Source organism: Rhinolophus sinicus, chromosome 4 (genome assembly GCF_057876585.1).
Source record: "Rhinolophus sinicus isolate RSI-liver-muscle chromosome 4, RSI-T2T, whole genome shotgun sequence".
Classification (NCBI taxonomy): Eukaryota; Metazoa; Chordata; class Mammalia; order Chiroptera; family Rhinolophidae; genus Rhinolophus; species Rhinolophus sinicus.
In genome coordinates this window covers 7375564-7392867 of record NC_142504.1, presented here as the reverse complement: position 1 = coordinate 7392867, position 17304 = coordinate 7375564, and the positions used below count along the sequence as shown (strand labels likewise).

General features: G+C 38.8%; 1 protein-coding gene and 1 long non-coding RNA gene across 4 annotated transcripts in view; one reads left to right on the top strand and one right to left on the bottom strand.

The window, feature by feature from the left end:
- The window catches only part of GPR141 (G protein-coupled receptor 141), a 33434-nt gene extending 24463 nt beyond the window's left edge, over positions 1-8971 (top strand). Inside the window, exons 1-2 of one of the 2 annotated variants that reach the window (XM_088797657.1) lie at positions 2681-2892; positions 6197-8971. In XM_088797657.1, coding sequence (XP_088653783.1) covers positions 6211-7119 — 909 coding nt within the window. In that variant the 5' untranslated portion in view covers positions 2681-2892; positions 6197-6210 and the 3' untranslated portion in view covers positions 7120-8971. Of the gene's footprint in view, positions 1-2680; positions 2893-6196 lie in introns of those variants that run through there. The other variant, XM_019726333.3, reaches the window with a different exon arrangement.
- The window catches only part of LOC141573224 (uncharacterized), a 75878-nt gene that overhangs the window by 57049 nt on the left and 1525 nt on the right, over positions 1-17304 (bottom strand). The window lies entirely within an intron of this gene.

The following is a 17304-nucleotide window of genomic DNA, read 5'->3' as shown; positions in this document are numbered from 1 at the left end:
AACGGAAGAAACCCTGCTTGTGACAATCTTTTTTTTTTTTTTTAATTTATTGGGGTGACAATTGTTAGTAAAATTACATAGATTTCAGGTGTACAATTCTGTATTACATTATCAATAAATCCCATTGTGTGTTCACCACCCAGAGTAAGTTCTCCTTCCATCACCATATATTTGACCCCCTTTACCCTCATCTCCCACCCCCCACCCCCCTTGTGATAAGCTTGATGCAACACATCCAGTAGAATCGTGTGACATGAAAATGAAAAAACAGCCTTGTCCAGTGACATCCTCTCCGTGCCTTATTACAGCTGTTTTAGTTCTTCGCTGGGCTGCAAGGAAGCTTGGCGGTGAGCGAGTTACTAGCACTGCTGAATACCAAACTTTGTGAGTGTGCAGCCTCCTCCCTTACCAGCTCCCTGACATGTCCTTCTCTGTCTTTTGAGGCTGCGGGGGTTAAGTAGGCCAGATCACGTGGCGAGGGTGGCCCGACCACTGCAACGCTGGGCACTTGGGAATTCCAGGAACACAAACCCCCAGACTGAAGTTCCCCGGGAACATGGCACAATCCTTGGGTAACAAGATCTTTGCAGCAAGATTCCCACTAAGGAGATGGGGGGACGTGTGAGGGTGAGAACTCACAGCACACGTTAGTACCGACAGGCGCACAGGTCAGTGCAAAGCGCTTCCCCAGAATGGGAAGACGTCAGGGTGCTCCTTAATGTGGAGAAGGGAAAGTAGTGACAAGGCGATGTGGCTCTTGCTTGGTACGAAAACAAAGCTTCTTCGTTTCAGCCTCGTGGGGCCGCACGTTTAGCTTTCATTTCCCTTGTGAGTAACCAGGAGCTGTACAGTCAGAAACACTGACGGCAGAAATAAGGGCTCGAACCCCACATGCTGCTGGCAGTTGGAACTGGTGTTTTTGATGAGTGAGGCTACAGCTCTGACTTCACTTGAAATCGTCTACACAAGCATTTTTTGTTTACAATTTTGGTTGAAGACCCAGGAGTTTCCTTTCAAACTTCAGAAATAGGACAGGCCCAGGAAGACGACTGTGAGAGCACAAACCCGAAGAAAAGAAGGGAGGGGGATGGTTCCATGATCCTGAGCCGTATATAATGCCCTCAAATGGATTTCTTTAGAGTTGACATTTCTGTTTTGTTGTTTCCATATGGCTTCTGCTACTTTCAGACAGACTTTTTTTTTTTTTTTTAACCTACCCTGAGGCTGTCCTTAGCGTGAAGCTGTCATTCCAGAATCTTTTCTCAAAATATTTTGGATGAAATGCTGCTTAGTTTTCCCTGAATGATTCAAGTGAATGATCCTATTTGTTTTTGATGAACATGACAGAATGCAGTTTGTTCTAAGGAAATCTCAAAGGCAGGAAAACCGTTTGTCCAGCAACCTTTTCTCTCTGTTCTGCCTCTTTGGGCTGGAGCTGGGGCTCATCCTGGCTGCTCACTGGTGTCCTTGCAGAGGGGTACACGAGGGTGGGCGCAGAGCGTGGCTGTGCCACTGGAGGGCTGGCTGTCCCCTCTCTGGAGAGCTCCTGCAGTAGAGGACACTTCTGGACTGGAACAGAGCACTGATATTTAGCTGCTGACTCCTGGGTGAGGTCACGGAGGTGCCTGGGGGAGCTGCAGTGTCTTCCTCGGTTTCAGTGGCGTGTTGGACCCATGAGCTCCAGGTTCCTCTCTCATGCTAAGATTCTATGACTTTGCCTTCTGACCCCTGGTGCAGGTGTCCTCTGGCCCTGAAGACACAGTCGTGAATCATACAGCTTTGGTGGCGCCTTCATTCCTGGGGACAAGGGTGGGTATGGAGGACCACAGGGACAAGGGAGAGGAGGGTGATGACTGCTCGGGAGAGAATGACTGGGGTAGGGCTGCTTCTCTCGCACTGAGTCATCAGGAGGCTGAATCCATCCCCGGGCCTCAACGTGTGGCAGGAGGAAGTGAAGCCAGGGGTGGAGTGGGAAGCAAAGAGGAATGGAGGACAAGGTCGGTGGGGCCAGGACTTTAACAAGAGTCTGGCCAGGTCACCAAAGCTCCCCGTTACCGACACCAAGGCCACCGAGCTGGCACCCAGGGATCTGAGTCAGGCTTCAGTGCTGTGCTCCCAACATGCAGCAGCCACGCAGCACCATGGAGTCTACCTTACTTCCTGCCCTTTATTGATAATGGTACTCTCCTCTTCCTCGTCACTAGAGGCCCAATAAGACACCATTTTTTTCTCTCCCTTTCTTTAATGCCTTTATTGAGATACGATCCATATACCATGTAACTCACTGTTTTAAATTACACAAATCAGTGGCTTTTATCATATTCACAGAGTTGTATATAATTTCTCTTTTTTATAAGTGGAGGAAGGAACAGAACACAATTTATATTGATTATTATTTCAGATAAGTCTGGACTTATTGTTTTCTTTATAAATTTGTCATTTACCATGTTTCCTGTTTATTTCTCCTTCCTGCTTTTGCTTGGATTTATTGGGTTTACTGTATTTCATTTTCCTTTCTGATAATTTGTAAGGCACACCAACTTCTATTTACCAAGTGATTATTCTTAAATTTTCATCAATAATTCAAAATCATATATATATATAATTTAAAATCATATATATATATATATAAAAGTTGTTTCTATATAGTAAATACTATCTTTAACCTCCTGCCAGTAAGACAAAAATCTTAACATACAAATTCTCTTTTATTTTTCCCATTCCCTCCATGTTAAAACCATCAGGCATTATAGTATTGTGGGGGGGAGTATTATTTTAGATGTAATTGTGTTCCATTTATATACTGATTCACTACTGTATTTTTGGTATCTCATATATCCTTTTTCATTTTGCTGGAATATACACCAATAATTCAAGAAGGATCTGAGAGAGGTAAGCTTTCTGTGTGTTCATGTATCAGAAAATCTTTCCTCTTCTCTCCCTCTTGAATGATAGTTTGGTTGAAAGCAGAATTCTAAATTGAAAATTGTCTTTCAAAACCATTCATATTTTTTTCCCCAGCATTCAATATGTCAAAAATCTGATGCTGATTTATTTTTAATTCTTTTATAGATTATCTGTTTATTTTTTTAATGTTCGGTTTCATTCATTTAATAATTATTTATGAAGAACCAATTATGAGACAAACTAAAGAAGACATAAGAAAATGAAGGAACATATTATGTTCAGGGAGTAGCAGACTCAATACTGAAAGCTATCAATATTTATAATTTCAATGCAAACCCATTAAAAACCCCAGAAATGTTTATAAGCAGTTTCTATAATTGACACAGAAAGTCAGTATAGCTCAGGTGATCTTAAAGAAAAGAAAGCTGGAAAAGCTATACTACATATACAACGTATAACGCTACCCAATATAAATCACAATGGTGATTTAGACAGTGTATATTTGCACACGTGTAGATCAATAAACCAGTAGTCCATAGTGGAGTCCTTCAAATGAACTAAGTTGAGTCATATCTGGTCACGTAATTTATAACAAAGGTAACACTGCAGTTTAGAGGAAATAAGGGCGATCTTTCTAATTCATGATTCTGGGTCAATTGGCTAGCCATACGGGAAAAACTAATCATGGCCTCCTACCTTATATTATATTAAAAATCAATTCTTAATGGAATGTACATGACTGTAAAAGTGAATTCCAAAAATAACTTTTTAAAAAAAGTTGAATAAAACACATCATACTATCTTTATTGCCTTTGGGTAGACAATGATTCCTTAATAGGACAGGAAAGCGCTGACTCTGAAGAAAAATTTGATAAATTGGTTAACTGAAAATTACAAGTGCTATTAATAAAGAGACACCAATTAAATACTGAAAATTAAAATGCGAGAAGATGTTTGCAATACATATATCCAACACAGGAGTGATAGCTAGGCTATATGAAGAACTACTACAAATCAATAAGAAAAAAGGCACATGACCAAATAGAAAGATGGCAAAAGATTTTAACAGGCACATCACAAAACCAGGATAGCCAAGTGTCCAACAAATATATGAGAATGTGCTTATCTTTATTATTCATCAGGGGAACAGAGTAAAACAACATCTATGACAATGACAAAAATGAAAAAAGGCAGAAAAGTCTGAGCATTCTTGATGTTGTGGAGCAACTGAGACTCTCCCCAACTGTTAGTGGGAATTTATATTGCAAACTGTTTGCAGTTTTTACTAAAACTGAACATATGCATACCCTACGATCCATCACTTCCACACTTAGGCAAATTCCCAACAGGAATGCATACTTATTTTTACAAAAGATGTTTATAAGACTGTTCAGAGTAGCATTATTTATAATAGATTTATAACTGGAAATAATACTATTTAATTGTCCATCAATAATAGAATGGATAAACTGTGATATATTCATATAACGATATAATATATTGCAATAAGAATGAACTAAAACTATACACATGAATGAACCTCAAAATAGAATATTGAGTGAATGAAGCTAGATACACACACAAAAAGCAGACTGAATTTATATAAAATTCAAAGCAGACAAACCTACAGTATGATGCTAGTTGTCAGGATAGGGATTTTCTTTGGTAAAAGTATATTTACTCTGTTACAATTCAATGAGTTGTATACTTATAGTTAAACACTCCACTATATGTACATTTGTTTTTGAGAACAATATTTACAGTTTTAAAAACTTCATTAGGTGGAGAAAAAGGAACCCTCATACACTGTTGGTGGGAATGCAGATTGGTGTAGCTGCTATGGAAGGCAGTGTGGAGGTTCCTCAAAAAATTGAAAATAGAATTACTGTATGACCCAGCAATTCCTCTCCTGGGTATCTACCCCCCAAAATCTGAAAACATTTATCCATAAAGATATATGTGCTCTGATGTTCATCGCAGCTTTATTTACAGTGGCCAAGACATGGCAACAACCAAGTGTTCTTCGATAGATGATTGGATAAAGATGTAGTATATATATACAATGGAATACTAATCTGCCCTAAGAAAAGATGAAATAGTGCCATTTGCGACAACATGGATGGATCTTGAGATTACAATGCTAAGCGGAGTAAGTCAGACAGAAAAAGCAGAGAACCATATGATTTCACTGTTATGTGGTACATAAAACTGAAAACAACAAAAGAACAAGACAAACAAATGAAGAAACAAAACATAGACACAGACAATAGTTTAGTGGTTACCAGAGGGTAAGAGGGGAAGGAGGTGGTAGATGAGGATAAAAGGGATCAAATATATGATGATGGAAGGAAAACTGACTCGGTGGACACACAATGTGATATAGAGATGATGTATTACAGAATTGTACACCTAAAACCTATGTAACTTTACTAACAATTGTCACCCCGATAAACTTTAATTAAAAAAAATGCAAATAAAATATTATATTTAAATTTAAAAAAAGAGCTAATAGCTTACAGAATATCTTGGAATGTCTGGGAACCAGGCTTGGTTGCTACAAAGCCATGATCCATGTAGTCAGGGAAAAATATCCAACACCACCCCGGGGTTAACAGCTGAAACATCACTGACTGGCTACCGCTTCCTGAAGTCCCTGATGAGTAGCACTGGGTCCCAGTGCCAGAGCAACCCAATATCCCCTATGGTCTTGCCAAGTGATTTGATCTCTCATTGAGAGATTAGAGATAATCTCACACTGACATTCTTCACCGGCCTCACTTCTGCCTCCAAATTTTGCAGTAGTGTGACAAGACTAGCAAAAACTAGGTCACATAAAAGTGAAAAATCTGTACAGAAAGGCAGGCAAGAAAGGGTTGGAAGGGATGCTGAATGAACTAAGTATGGGATCTGCTATAAACCAAGTAAAGGAAATAGGAAAGTGAGAAATCCAGAAACAGGGAAGAGCAGTTTTCAAGATATAGTAGTGTCGGTGTTTCATCATCATATGGTCTGCAATTCAGTTTTAGGTGAACTGTCTTGACCACATATATATACATATGTCTATGGGAACCTCTCAATAGGTCTTTAAGCTATTAAAGATTCAGCATCATTGATTTTCTGTGTTTTCAGTCTGGAGTGGACAGACATGGAACGGCAGTCTTCGTTCTTAAGGTCCATGAAGTTTATGTCACGTAAACAGCTGCGTGCCTCAGTCACATTGCCAGTGCTAGGGGGCCATGACCAACGCTCTGGAAGCCTGTCAGTTACACGCGTGCTCTGTCTCTTCCAGGTGACTTCTGAAGTATGTTCGCCCACAATGGTTCCATCTGCGATCTGAAACCGACAACCCATCTAACCACGCTCTACGGCGCGGTGCTCGTGGGAGGCCTGGTGGGGGTCATCTCCATCCTGTTCCTGCTGGCGAAAATGAACACGCGGTCTGTGACCACCACGGCCGTCGTCAACCTGGTGGTGGTCCACAGCGTGTTTCTGCTGACCGTGCCGTTCCGCTTGACCTACCTCGTCAAGCACGAGTGGCTGTTCGGCTTGTCCTTCTGTAAGTTCGTGAGCGCCATGCTGCACGTCCACATGTACCTCACCTTCCTGTTCTACGTGGTCATCCTGGTCATCAGGTACCTCATCTTCTTCAAGCGCAAGGACAAGGTGGAGTTCTACAGGAAGCTGCACGCCGTGGCGGCCAGCACCGCCATGTGGCTGCTGGTGGTGGTCATCATGGTGCCTCTGGTTGTTTCTCAGTACGGGAGCTACGAGGAGTATGAGGAGCGACAGTGTTTCAGGTTCCACAAGGAGCTGGCGCATCCCTCCGTGCAGGTGGTCAACTACCTGATAGTCACCGTGGTCATTGCCACTGCGGCGGTCCTCTTGGTCTTCCAGGTCTTCGTCACCATGTCCATGGTGCGGAAGCTACGCCACTCCTTGTTCTCCCACCAGGAGTTCTGGGCCCAGGTGAAAAACCTGTTTTTCATCGGGGTCATCTTTATCTGCTTCCTCCCCTACCAGTTCTTCAGGCTCTATTACTTGTACACGGTGGCCCACTCAAACCACTGCAACAACAACATGGCGTTTTACAATGAAATCTTCTTGAGTGTAACAGCGATCAGCTGCTTTGATTTGCTGCTCTTCGTTCTTGGGGGAAGCCACTGGTTTAAGCAGAAGGTAATCGACCTGTGGCGTTGCCTTTTGTGCCGTTAGCCACAGCATTCACAATTACTTCCTGAACACTGGGAGTGAACATGGGGATAGGGAGGTCGGAATGCTCTCTCATTACTGATGAAAACCAGGGTTTGATGCAGCCACACAAAAGCACTATACGATGTCAGAGCACTCGTTCCAGGCCTTGTTTAATCCCTGCCGTGTACTATGATACCCATCCAAAGACTAGTGATGTTCAGTCCACCTGGAGTGCATTCTTTTCCAATAACAAAGGGTCTACTTGGCCCATCCAAGCACTGTGGGTCTAATGGTTTCTGAACTTTATGAGCTTATGTTAGTTCCCTCAGTTTGGAAACATGGTCTTTTCTTAAGCTTTGGCCAGGACTCAGCCCTGTAGTTCTTTTCATTCCACTTAAAACCTTAGGTAAATTAATGCTGGCCGTGATTCAGCTCCAAAGCCACAAACGCTATTTTGCTAACCAGATAAGATGTCCATTCAACTCACCTCCTGACAAAAAACAGGTAATGGGGGAGAACAGCAAGAAACTTTTCTAGATTATCATAACTTTGGTCGGAAGTCATGTATGTAGAAACAACAGAAACAGAACTCTTCCTGGCCTACTTCTATAAGAAGGTTATCTAGATTTATCCTTTGAAAGGTCAAGTTTAAGGACTTGGATCCACTCCCTCAATATCTCCAAAAATCCTTACAGAACTTATTGAACATATCTGAATAATGGTGAGAGTGTAACAGAATATTCCTGACCAATATGCTGCTAGGCATGAAAATCAGTTCCCAAGGGAAGTGATTAAAATTTTTTTCCTTTTCTATTTTTGAAAACTTTCTTGGTCGACAGGCAATTTAGATTTTCCTTCAAGACAGAAAGTTATACTGTAATCTTTAGAGTTCCCTTCAACCCTCAAAGTTATGTCTTTAAATAAATGAAAAGGATATTCTTTAAAATAGAACTTCTGAGAAATATGTAGAAAAATCATTAGATTATGAGATCAGGCTGCTAAATTGATACATAGGCATATAGGTTTTCTTCCGTCCTGCCCATATTTCTATTATTTCCCTTAAAGTTTCATATTTTCAAAACTTTCCAAGGAGCTGATCCAGTTTCATATTTAATGCTTCAGAAAACCTGAAGCAATTCACGGTAGGAATAGAACTGAATGAATTAACGCTGTTTTCCCCCCCAGCAAGGTAAATGTTCAAGATTTAAAGATTTTTCTTAATTTGCTATACTATGTGAATCCACAAATTCATCAGATAAATAAGAAATACCCTGTGAGTTTCTATGATTACTAAAATTACTGAGTCATAAAAATTAATTTTGAGGAAGAAAAAGCAACAACATACTGTATATGACTTGTTCCCAAATTTTTTCCTGTTTTAAGTTTTCTTTTCTGTATCCTTTGTTGTCTTTTAAACTATATTTTGTACTTCTTATTTGTCTTCATTTCCTATTTTTCTTAGTTTTTTATTTTCCTCACTTTGGTCCATAACATTTGTAAGAAAATGTCTAAGCCCATAAAAATGTTAAGAAAATTTGTAACACTCAGAAAATTTATAAGACAATAATTATAGCAAAATATTTAAAAATTTAAAAAGTTACTTATAGGAATTACATCAAGTTTCTCTTCTTATATATCTATGTCTTACTATCATTATATCTGTTAGCTTGTAGATTGTATTATAATCTCTTCCACATTTTAAATATGTGAGGTCAGGCAATTATGCTTTTTTTTTTTTATTATATACTATAATGAAAGGCCTATTTCTGTGGGTCTATAAGAAATATTATTCAAAATATAGAAATGCAATATGCCATAATATAAACTATATTATCCATTAATATTTACAGAATAAACTAAAATTTTCAACTTGCCCGTGCTTTGTCTCTAATTGCTATGAAAATGAAATCATACAGGAGTCAGGGTGACAATGGCCTCTCAGGCCATTTTTGGATGTTCCAATTAAAAGAAAGTACTGCTAGCATTTGGTGGCTGGGGCCTTGCACACAGCTGTCTGCACAATAAAGAATTCTCAGGTCTTGCTCTGTATTTGAAAGCACAGGCAACAAAAGCAAAAATAAACAAGTGAGATTCAAAAGCCAAGGAAACCATCAACAAACTGAAAAGGCAATCTACCAAATGGGAGAAAATATTTGCAAATCATATATCTGAAAAAGGATTAGTGTCCAAAATATATAAAAAGCTCACTCAACTGAAAAAGAAAGAAAAAATCTGGCTAAAAAATGGGTAGGAACTGAGCAGACATTTTTCCAAAGAAGACATACACATAGCCACTAGGTGTATGAAAAGATGTTTGACACCACTAATCATCAGAGAAACGCAAACCAATGAGATATCACCTCCCATTGTTAGAATGGTTGTCATCAAAAACACAAGAGATAACAAATGTTGAAGAGGATGTGAAGAAAAGGGAATCAATTCTGTGCACTGTTGGTAGGAATGTAAATTGGTATAACTACTATGGAAAATGGTATTTTTTTTCAAAAAATTAAAAAAGAGAACTATCAGATGATCCAGCAATCTAATTTCTGGATATATATCCAAAGAAATTGAAAACAAGATCTCAAAGAGATTTCTACACTCCCATGTTCATTACAGCATTATCCACAATAGCCTAGATATGGAAACAACTTAAGTGTCCATCAATGGATAAATGGAAAAATTTATCCATGTATCCATTTATCCATGTTTTAAGATTCCACATACTATATATGATATATATATATATATATATATATATATATATATATATATATATATATAAATAAAATGTGGAATCCTAAAACATCAAATCAAAGTTATAGAGGCATAGAAGCAGAGTGTAGAACAGTAGTTAGCAGGGGCTGGGATGGTGGGGGCAATGGGGAGATATTGGTCAAAGGGTACAAAGTTGTATTTGTGTCGGATGAATAAATTTAGAGATCTAATTTACAGGCATGATGACTACACTTAGCACTGTACTGAACACGGGAAATACGCTGAGAGAGTAGATTTCAGGTGCACACAAAACATGGTAACTATGTGAGGAGATACTATGTTAAGTAGCTTGACAGTAGTAACCATTGCACTGCGTATATATTTAACCAGCGTGTTAGATGCCTTAAATATATTTAGTTTTTATTTTAAAAATCTTTTAGCTGTAGTATTAACTTCTAACTTCTGTCATTTTGAAAATACTATCACTACAAGTTTACAAAAGGGAAAAAGTAAATGTGTTCTTTATTTTAACACTAGATGGCAGCCCAAAATAACAAATTGTATCTGCTTTTCCAATCTTACATTTTATGCTTAACTTATTTTAAAAAGGGTAAGTGGGAGAAGGAAAATGAAGGAAGAATAATAACCTTTTAGGGTTTTCGGAACTCTGCACTAGATCCTGCGTTTTTTCTTAAAAGGAATATTTCATAGCAACTCTGTTTTCCTGTGGCAAGTCAACAGAGAAGATACTGTTAAAATATATCTCTGTAGCTACATGAACAAATATAATTCTGAAAGCAAGTATTTTGGAGCTTAGCTCACATGTAGAGATTTGCGTGCTTTATTTGAATAATGGTTTCCTACAATTAATGTTTGAACCTAAGTTAAGTTGATGCTTGCAAATTAATATTAGGTGGTATTTTCTCCCCAGTGCTTGCCAGTTAGTATAACATGTGAATGCCCTTAAGACAGAATTTCAGGAAACTTTCCTACATTTGAAATCCTGAAAAGGCTGGAGTGTATGACTAGCAGGCCAGTACTTCACATCTTCCTCCTCAATGACAGCCTTTGATTAGCTCTCACACACTTTCATTCTGACTTGTAGATAGTGTGATAACATGAGATTTACGACTGTTGAAATCTATGTTAGCAAAAAACACAAGGGAAGAGGAAAAAAAGTCAAGATTTATCCTCTCTGCCACAAGGATAAATATGTGCTGTCTACTGGGTGCCAAGAAGAAAGAAATGTTCACGAGGATTATGTATTGGATTACTAATGTGAAAAAGTGGGTTGTTTTATAATCTAATCTCAAGTGTTCATAAAAATTACAAAGAGAATACAAATAACATGTTTTTCCTGAACCATTTTAGTGTAAGTTGCTGACCTGAAGCCCCATGACTTCCTACTATTTTAGTGTGAATTTCCTACAGACAAGGACTGTTTCTCCTACAAATTATTATACAACCTTCAAAATCAGGAGATTAACATTGATTCACAACTGCCATCTAACCCACGGACCTCGTTTGTCATGTTTCTTCAGTCTCCTTCACTCCGGAAGAGTTCTTCATTTTTTCTTTGTTTCCCATGAACTTGACACCAATTCGTTTTTTGTAGTTTGTCCCTCAGTTTGGTTTACCTCATGATTAGATTCACATCACACATCTTTGGTAGCAGTATCACAGAAATGATGCTGTTTTCCCATTATGTTCATTACCATGAGGTGGTCCCCCATTTTGACTTGTCCCATTACTGATGACTTTCACCTTGGTCCCCCAATGAAGGTGGTGTAGGACAGATTTCTCCACCACAAAATTCTTTTTTTTCTCCTTTGTAATGAAGTATTATGTGGGGAACTATTTTGAATCTGTGTGTTATCCTATTCCTCATCAAACATTGGCCAACTATCACGGAAAGGCTCAATACCACTAGCATTCAAAGAAAAGCAAATAGATAACAACAAAACATTTTTCATCAGATTTTCTAAAAGCCTGAGAACGTCTCCCGATGGTTAGGGTAACAGGGCCTGTTGCTGGAAGGGCACACTAGCACTGATTTTTGGAGAGCAATTTGGAAAAACCTATAGGAGTTTTAAAGGTTCTTTTATCTTCATAAAGTAATTCTACGTGTCTGTCCTGAAGAAAGCCACACACGCATGCAGATATACATTCAAGTCTATACACTGCAGCATTACTTGTATTAGCAAAAAGTCAGAAAATAACTAAGTGCCTGGGGTGGTTAATTAATACACTCTGGTATATCCATGTTTGAAAATTCTATGAATTTCTTGAAACTAAATTGAGGTGTGTTCTGACTTGGTAGAAGACCTCAAATTTATTCAGGGGAAAGGCAAGTTGTGTCCCTTCTCCGTATCTCATGCAGAATGCACACATCCAGACTTTCAGCAGATTCTGTCCAAATACACGCCGAATCCAACTACTTACCATCTTCACTATTGTCATCCTGTGCCATTGGAGGCCCAGCAAGAAATAGGCAGCTCGTTGAAGGGATGGTTTAAAGGTGTGAGTAGAGTTTAGGAAATTCAACAAGGAATAAAATGAAATCTCAGGATTAGAAACAGTGCAGAGACTTTATCACCATAGGTGTGAAGGGGTTATTGGTGGAAATGTTGAGAACCTGGAAAGAATAGACTTTGGAGAATGCCACCTAGGAGGAGCCATGGTACAGACGTACCAAGTCCTGTGACCCTGCGGGGGGTGAACCAGGAGGTAAATACCCAACTCACCCTTCTCCTGCCCCCCACTTCTGCCAGTGTCCCCCAGCAGCTGAATCAAACCAGCCTCCTGGGCTGGCACAAAACAGTGAAGGATGGAAAGTGGATCTGGAGAAGCAAACAATATCCAGCACACACCCTAATCCAAGATACTGTCTCCTCTTGCCACAGCCTCCTAAGGGCTAGTCACTGCTCTCAGCGCTTTCTCACTTGCCTCTCTATTGTCATTGATGCAGCAGTTTAAAGGGATCCCTTATTTCTCTGCTCAAAAGCTCTTTAATGGCTTCTCACCACACAATAAAACCCAAAGCTACTGGACAGCTCTCCAGCGTCACTGAGACCATTCTTCAGTGAGTCACTTTACTCTAATCTCACAGGCCTTCTTGCTGGTCCTTGAATTTACAGGTCAAGTTCCAGCCTTGGGATTTTACACTTGCTGTTTCCACCTAGAACATTCTCTCTCCACATAGTCCCTTGGTTTTCCATTTCATTTACATCTCATCTCTACTAAAATGCCACCTCCTCAGACAGACCTTCGCTGATCACCCCATCAAAAATATATTCTTAATACACTGTATTCCATACCTTGCTTTATTTTTCTTCACACTGTTAATGCATTATAATTAATGCATTATAAAATACATTGATTAGAAAACTAAAAATCAGATTTTTCTCTCTTTAAATTGAATGTAAGCCTCAAGAGGGCAGGACTTTTTTTTTTATTTCTGGTTTAATATTCCAAACCTAGAATATAGAATAACTCTTAGCAACACATGCTCACTGAATATTTGTTGATAATGAATGAATGAATGAATACTCCAGGGTGTGAGAGGGAGCAAGAGCTTCCACAATGCATAAGAATAATCCACAAGAATACCTTTTGACATATACATAAATAATCGAAAATCACAGATTTTGTTTTACTACGGCTTTTATTGTATTTACAATCTAATCATAAGCCATGGAACAATTTGGTCTGCTCAGTGAGTGAAATATCTCCCTATTTCACTGGCCACAGTGACACCGTAGCTCTTCTCACTCCCCAACAATGGTTGCCAAATACAAGCCTGTCTACCACTGATGTAGGCCTTCCTGAATCCTGAGACATGAACACTTTCTAACTGGTGGTTATTATTAACCTACATAGCCATTGAGCTTTAGGATCGATATGATTTGGTGTATACAAGCCATTTTCTTAAAAAAGTCTGCCCTGTTTTTAATGACTTTGGTTAAGGCGATAGAACGATACTTTAAAAATTGCCCTTCTGAGTTAAAAACAAGGCTGGAACTTTAGGTGATTCTACTCAGTTTCCTCTCAGTGGGCATGGGTGTCAGTTCAACTTCTCTTGTTTTCGTCAGTGAGCTGAACAATTTGGATAGTACCACTTAAAAGCTAAATAGAAAGAGCTAGCTTTATAGAAGCATGGCATCTGTTTGAGGCTTACAGTGATTTTAATATGCCCCGAGGAGATTATTTTTTAATGGCAACTCTTTCTCTACATTTTTTTTTTTTTTTGCTGTTGTTTAATGAAAATGATTCTTACTTGAGCAGAGAAGGATTCAATGACTTTAGATATTGACTGCGTTTTCTGTGGCTATACAATTATTCTTCATTAAAGAATAAAAAGCAAGATTAAAAACTCACAAAAGACACATTCAATTACTTTATATGTACTTTTCAATTAGGTTCTCACCAAGCCAAATTAGGTATTAGGCTTTTACAGTAAGGAATTGATGATCCAGGATGTTGTTTAATACGCACTAAACATTTGATTAAATTTAGCAGTCATTTTTATTTACATGTTCACCTTTGTTGTGTTGCTTATTATTGTCTTAGCGGAAGCAGCGGCAAAGCACAGAGTAACTTTTAAGTTGCAGGACGCCCCATACTCATCCATCATAAAGCCTTTTAACAGGCCAGTAAAAGATCTTTCTTTCAGGAAGCAAATCCCCTATCACAGACTCATTCAATCACAGAGATTTGTTTCACAGCATTCTGAAATCTAAGCTGGCCCAGAATATGTATCAGCCAAAATCTCCCAGCTCAACCTCTGCATCACAACTCGGATGTTTCCTTATACATGAAGCTGTTTTATTTTCTCTTCAGGGTGATGCCCAATAATCAGAAAGTCCTGTTCATTACAGTCTCCTGAACATAAAAAGCAAGTCTTTGTTGGCTGAAGACCAGATATAGTCAATAACCTTAAATTGAAATTAATATGTTAGCAAGCACTTTTATAATTTTTAGAAATTGCATTCCCATCCTAGCACCGTGGAGATCAAGGTTGCCTAGGATATACTACTTAACGCGGCAGATTTGGTGGTGGCATTTTTCCAGGTCTCTCTCAGCTAATCCAGAATACCACAGATGTCTTTAGAAGGCCAGATGGCAGGGATGTTTGCCTCCATTTACATAATAGTCTTTGCTATGGTTATCTTCTATATAACAATTCCAAAACTTAGTGGCTTAAGGCATGCAAGCATTTCATTGCATTTCAGTTTTACCGGTCAGGTATTTGGGCGTGGCTGGGCTTCTTCTGCCCCATATGGTACTGACTGAAGTCACTTACAGCTGGCGGATGGGCTGGTGTGGAGGGTTCATGATGGTTCCACTTACCTGTCTGCTGCCTTTGTGGGGATGGTTAGAATGCTACGCTCACACTAGGGACTGGAGAACCTCCACATGATGAGCTCAGGGTAGTCTGACTTCCCACATGACAGCCTGTTACCCCAAGATGGAGTGTTTGCTGCAAGAGTCACAGGCAGAAGCTGCGAGACTTTGTATGATCTGGCTTTGGAAGTCCCAGAACATCATTCTGTCAGGGTATTCACCAAACAAGTTACTAAAGCCAGCCTGGATTCAAGGGGAGGGAGCCACGGTAGGTTCTGTAAGGGATGCTTGCACAGGGAGGGGAGAAGCTGATGCTAGCCTCTACCATCACGATGATGCCAGAATCGTGACCACTATGGTCAGCACCAAACAGTCCGTCACCAAATGATGACATGGGAAAAGAAATCCTTAAAACACTGCAATTTGTAGCAGCTATGATCCTTAATTTTTAAAATTTAGGTCTGAAATATCTCTACGTATGTTTGATAGCTAACCTGAATTGTGGCAGCTAAGGATATGTCAGACCTGGATTATCCTTGACATGGATTATCTTGGTATTACTTTTCATCCCACTGACAGTGTTCATCCTTTGTCAAATAAAATTTTGTGAGCTATTTCAGGCAAACATACACATGAGAAAACACAGTACACGGTAAGTCAGAGGTTAACAGCAAACCGTGCTGTCTTGAGCCAGCAAGTTACACACGTCACCACTGGGGCCTTGCTTTCCCATGTAAAGGGGGTGAAAGATGACACTTAACTCAAGGTGGAGCAATAATCGGAATAAAAGACGGGACAGATAGCATTAGAGATCCTACAGACATCAAAAGATAATACACAAATATTATGAACAACTGTATGCCAATACATTTGACAACTTAGATGCAACAAAGTCTTTGAAAAACACAACTTACCAAAACTAACACAAGATCAAAAGAAAATCTGAATAGCTTTGTTTCTATTTACAAGTTGAATTTGTTCCCAGAAACTCGACACAAAGAAAACTCCAGGCCAGGTGATTTTGCTGGTGAAGTCTACCAAACATTCAAGAAATACAATGAGATGATCCATGGTCAAAACTACCAACACTCTTCCACATAAAGAAGGACATTGGCAAAACGTAGGTAAAACAAAAACAAAGACAAACAAAATTCTCCATAGGTTCTCTTAAAATCCCACATTGGAAATGCAGTAAAACAAGTTTAGGAGGAAGAGATAATCAAAACAGGCTTGTAGAGACATGTCTTGGGATGTTGCTACATTAAGAAAAATAGATACACTGCTATGAATGACAAAGTTGAATTACTCTATAAAATGAATTGATATAAAATTTAGGAAGATCAGTAAATAAAGCATAGCATTATTCACGTTAAGATGTAACGTTAAGAAAATCCATATTGTTCGTTGCCGGATGGGAGGGGGGTTGGGGAGCTGGGTTAAAAAGGTGAAGGGATTGAGAAATACAAATTGGTAGTTACAAAATAGTCATGGGGATGTAAAGTACAGCATAGGGAATATAGTCAATAATGTTGCAACAACTATATATAGTGGCAGGTGGCTACTAGACTATAATGGACGGGGAGGAAATCACTGCATAAATTATATAAATGTCTAACTACCATGCGGTACACCTGAAACTAATATGAAATAATATTGAATGTCAAATGTAACTGAATAAAAGAAATGATTTTTTTAAAGAAAATCCATATTGTATTAAAGGGTAGTGAAAGTGACTTTTCCTGTCTAAATAGATCACATAGTTCCCAGACCAACCATAAAATGTAAATATGTGTCACCTCGAGGGAGTTAGCAGCAAACATTCCTTGGCAATAAGTTAGAATGGAAGGTTCTCTAAGAATCACAAAGTATACTTAATTTGCTCTCAGTTCAACTGCAAAAATCATGACTGACTGAAACAGTTAAAAACACTTCTAGAAATAATATATCTGTGAAGTTATAGAATAAATGCACATAGAGCTTCAACTTCATAAAATAAAATCCAAATCAAGACATAAATCACTCAAGGTGAAGATAATTAGTTTGAAAATAATCAGAGGTTTGATTTTTAAAAAGTCAATTTAGAATTTAGAAAAATCCAACACAAAGAAGATTTAGGAATGGCCAAGAGGTTACCTTTACTACCAC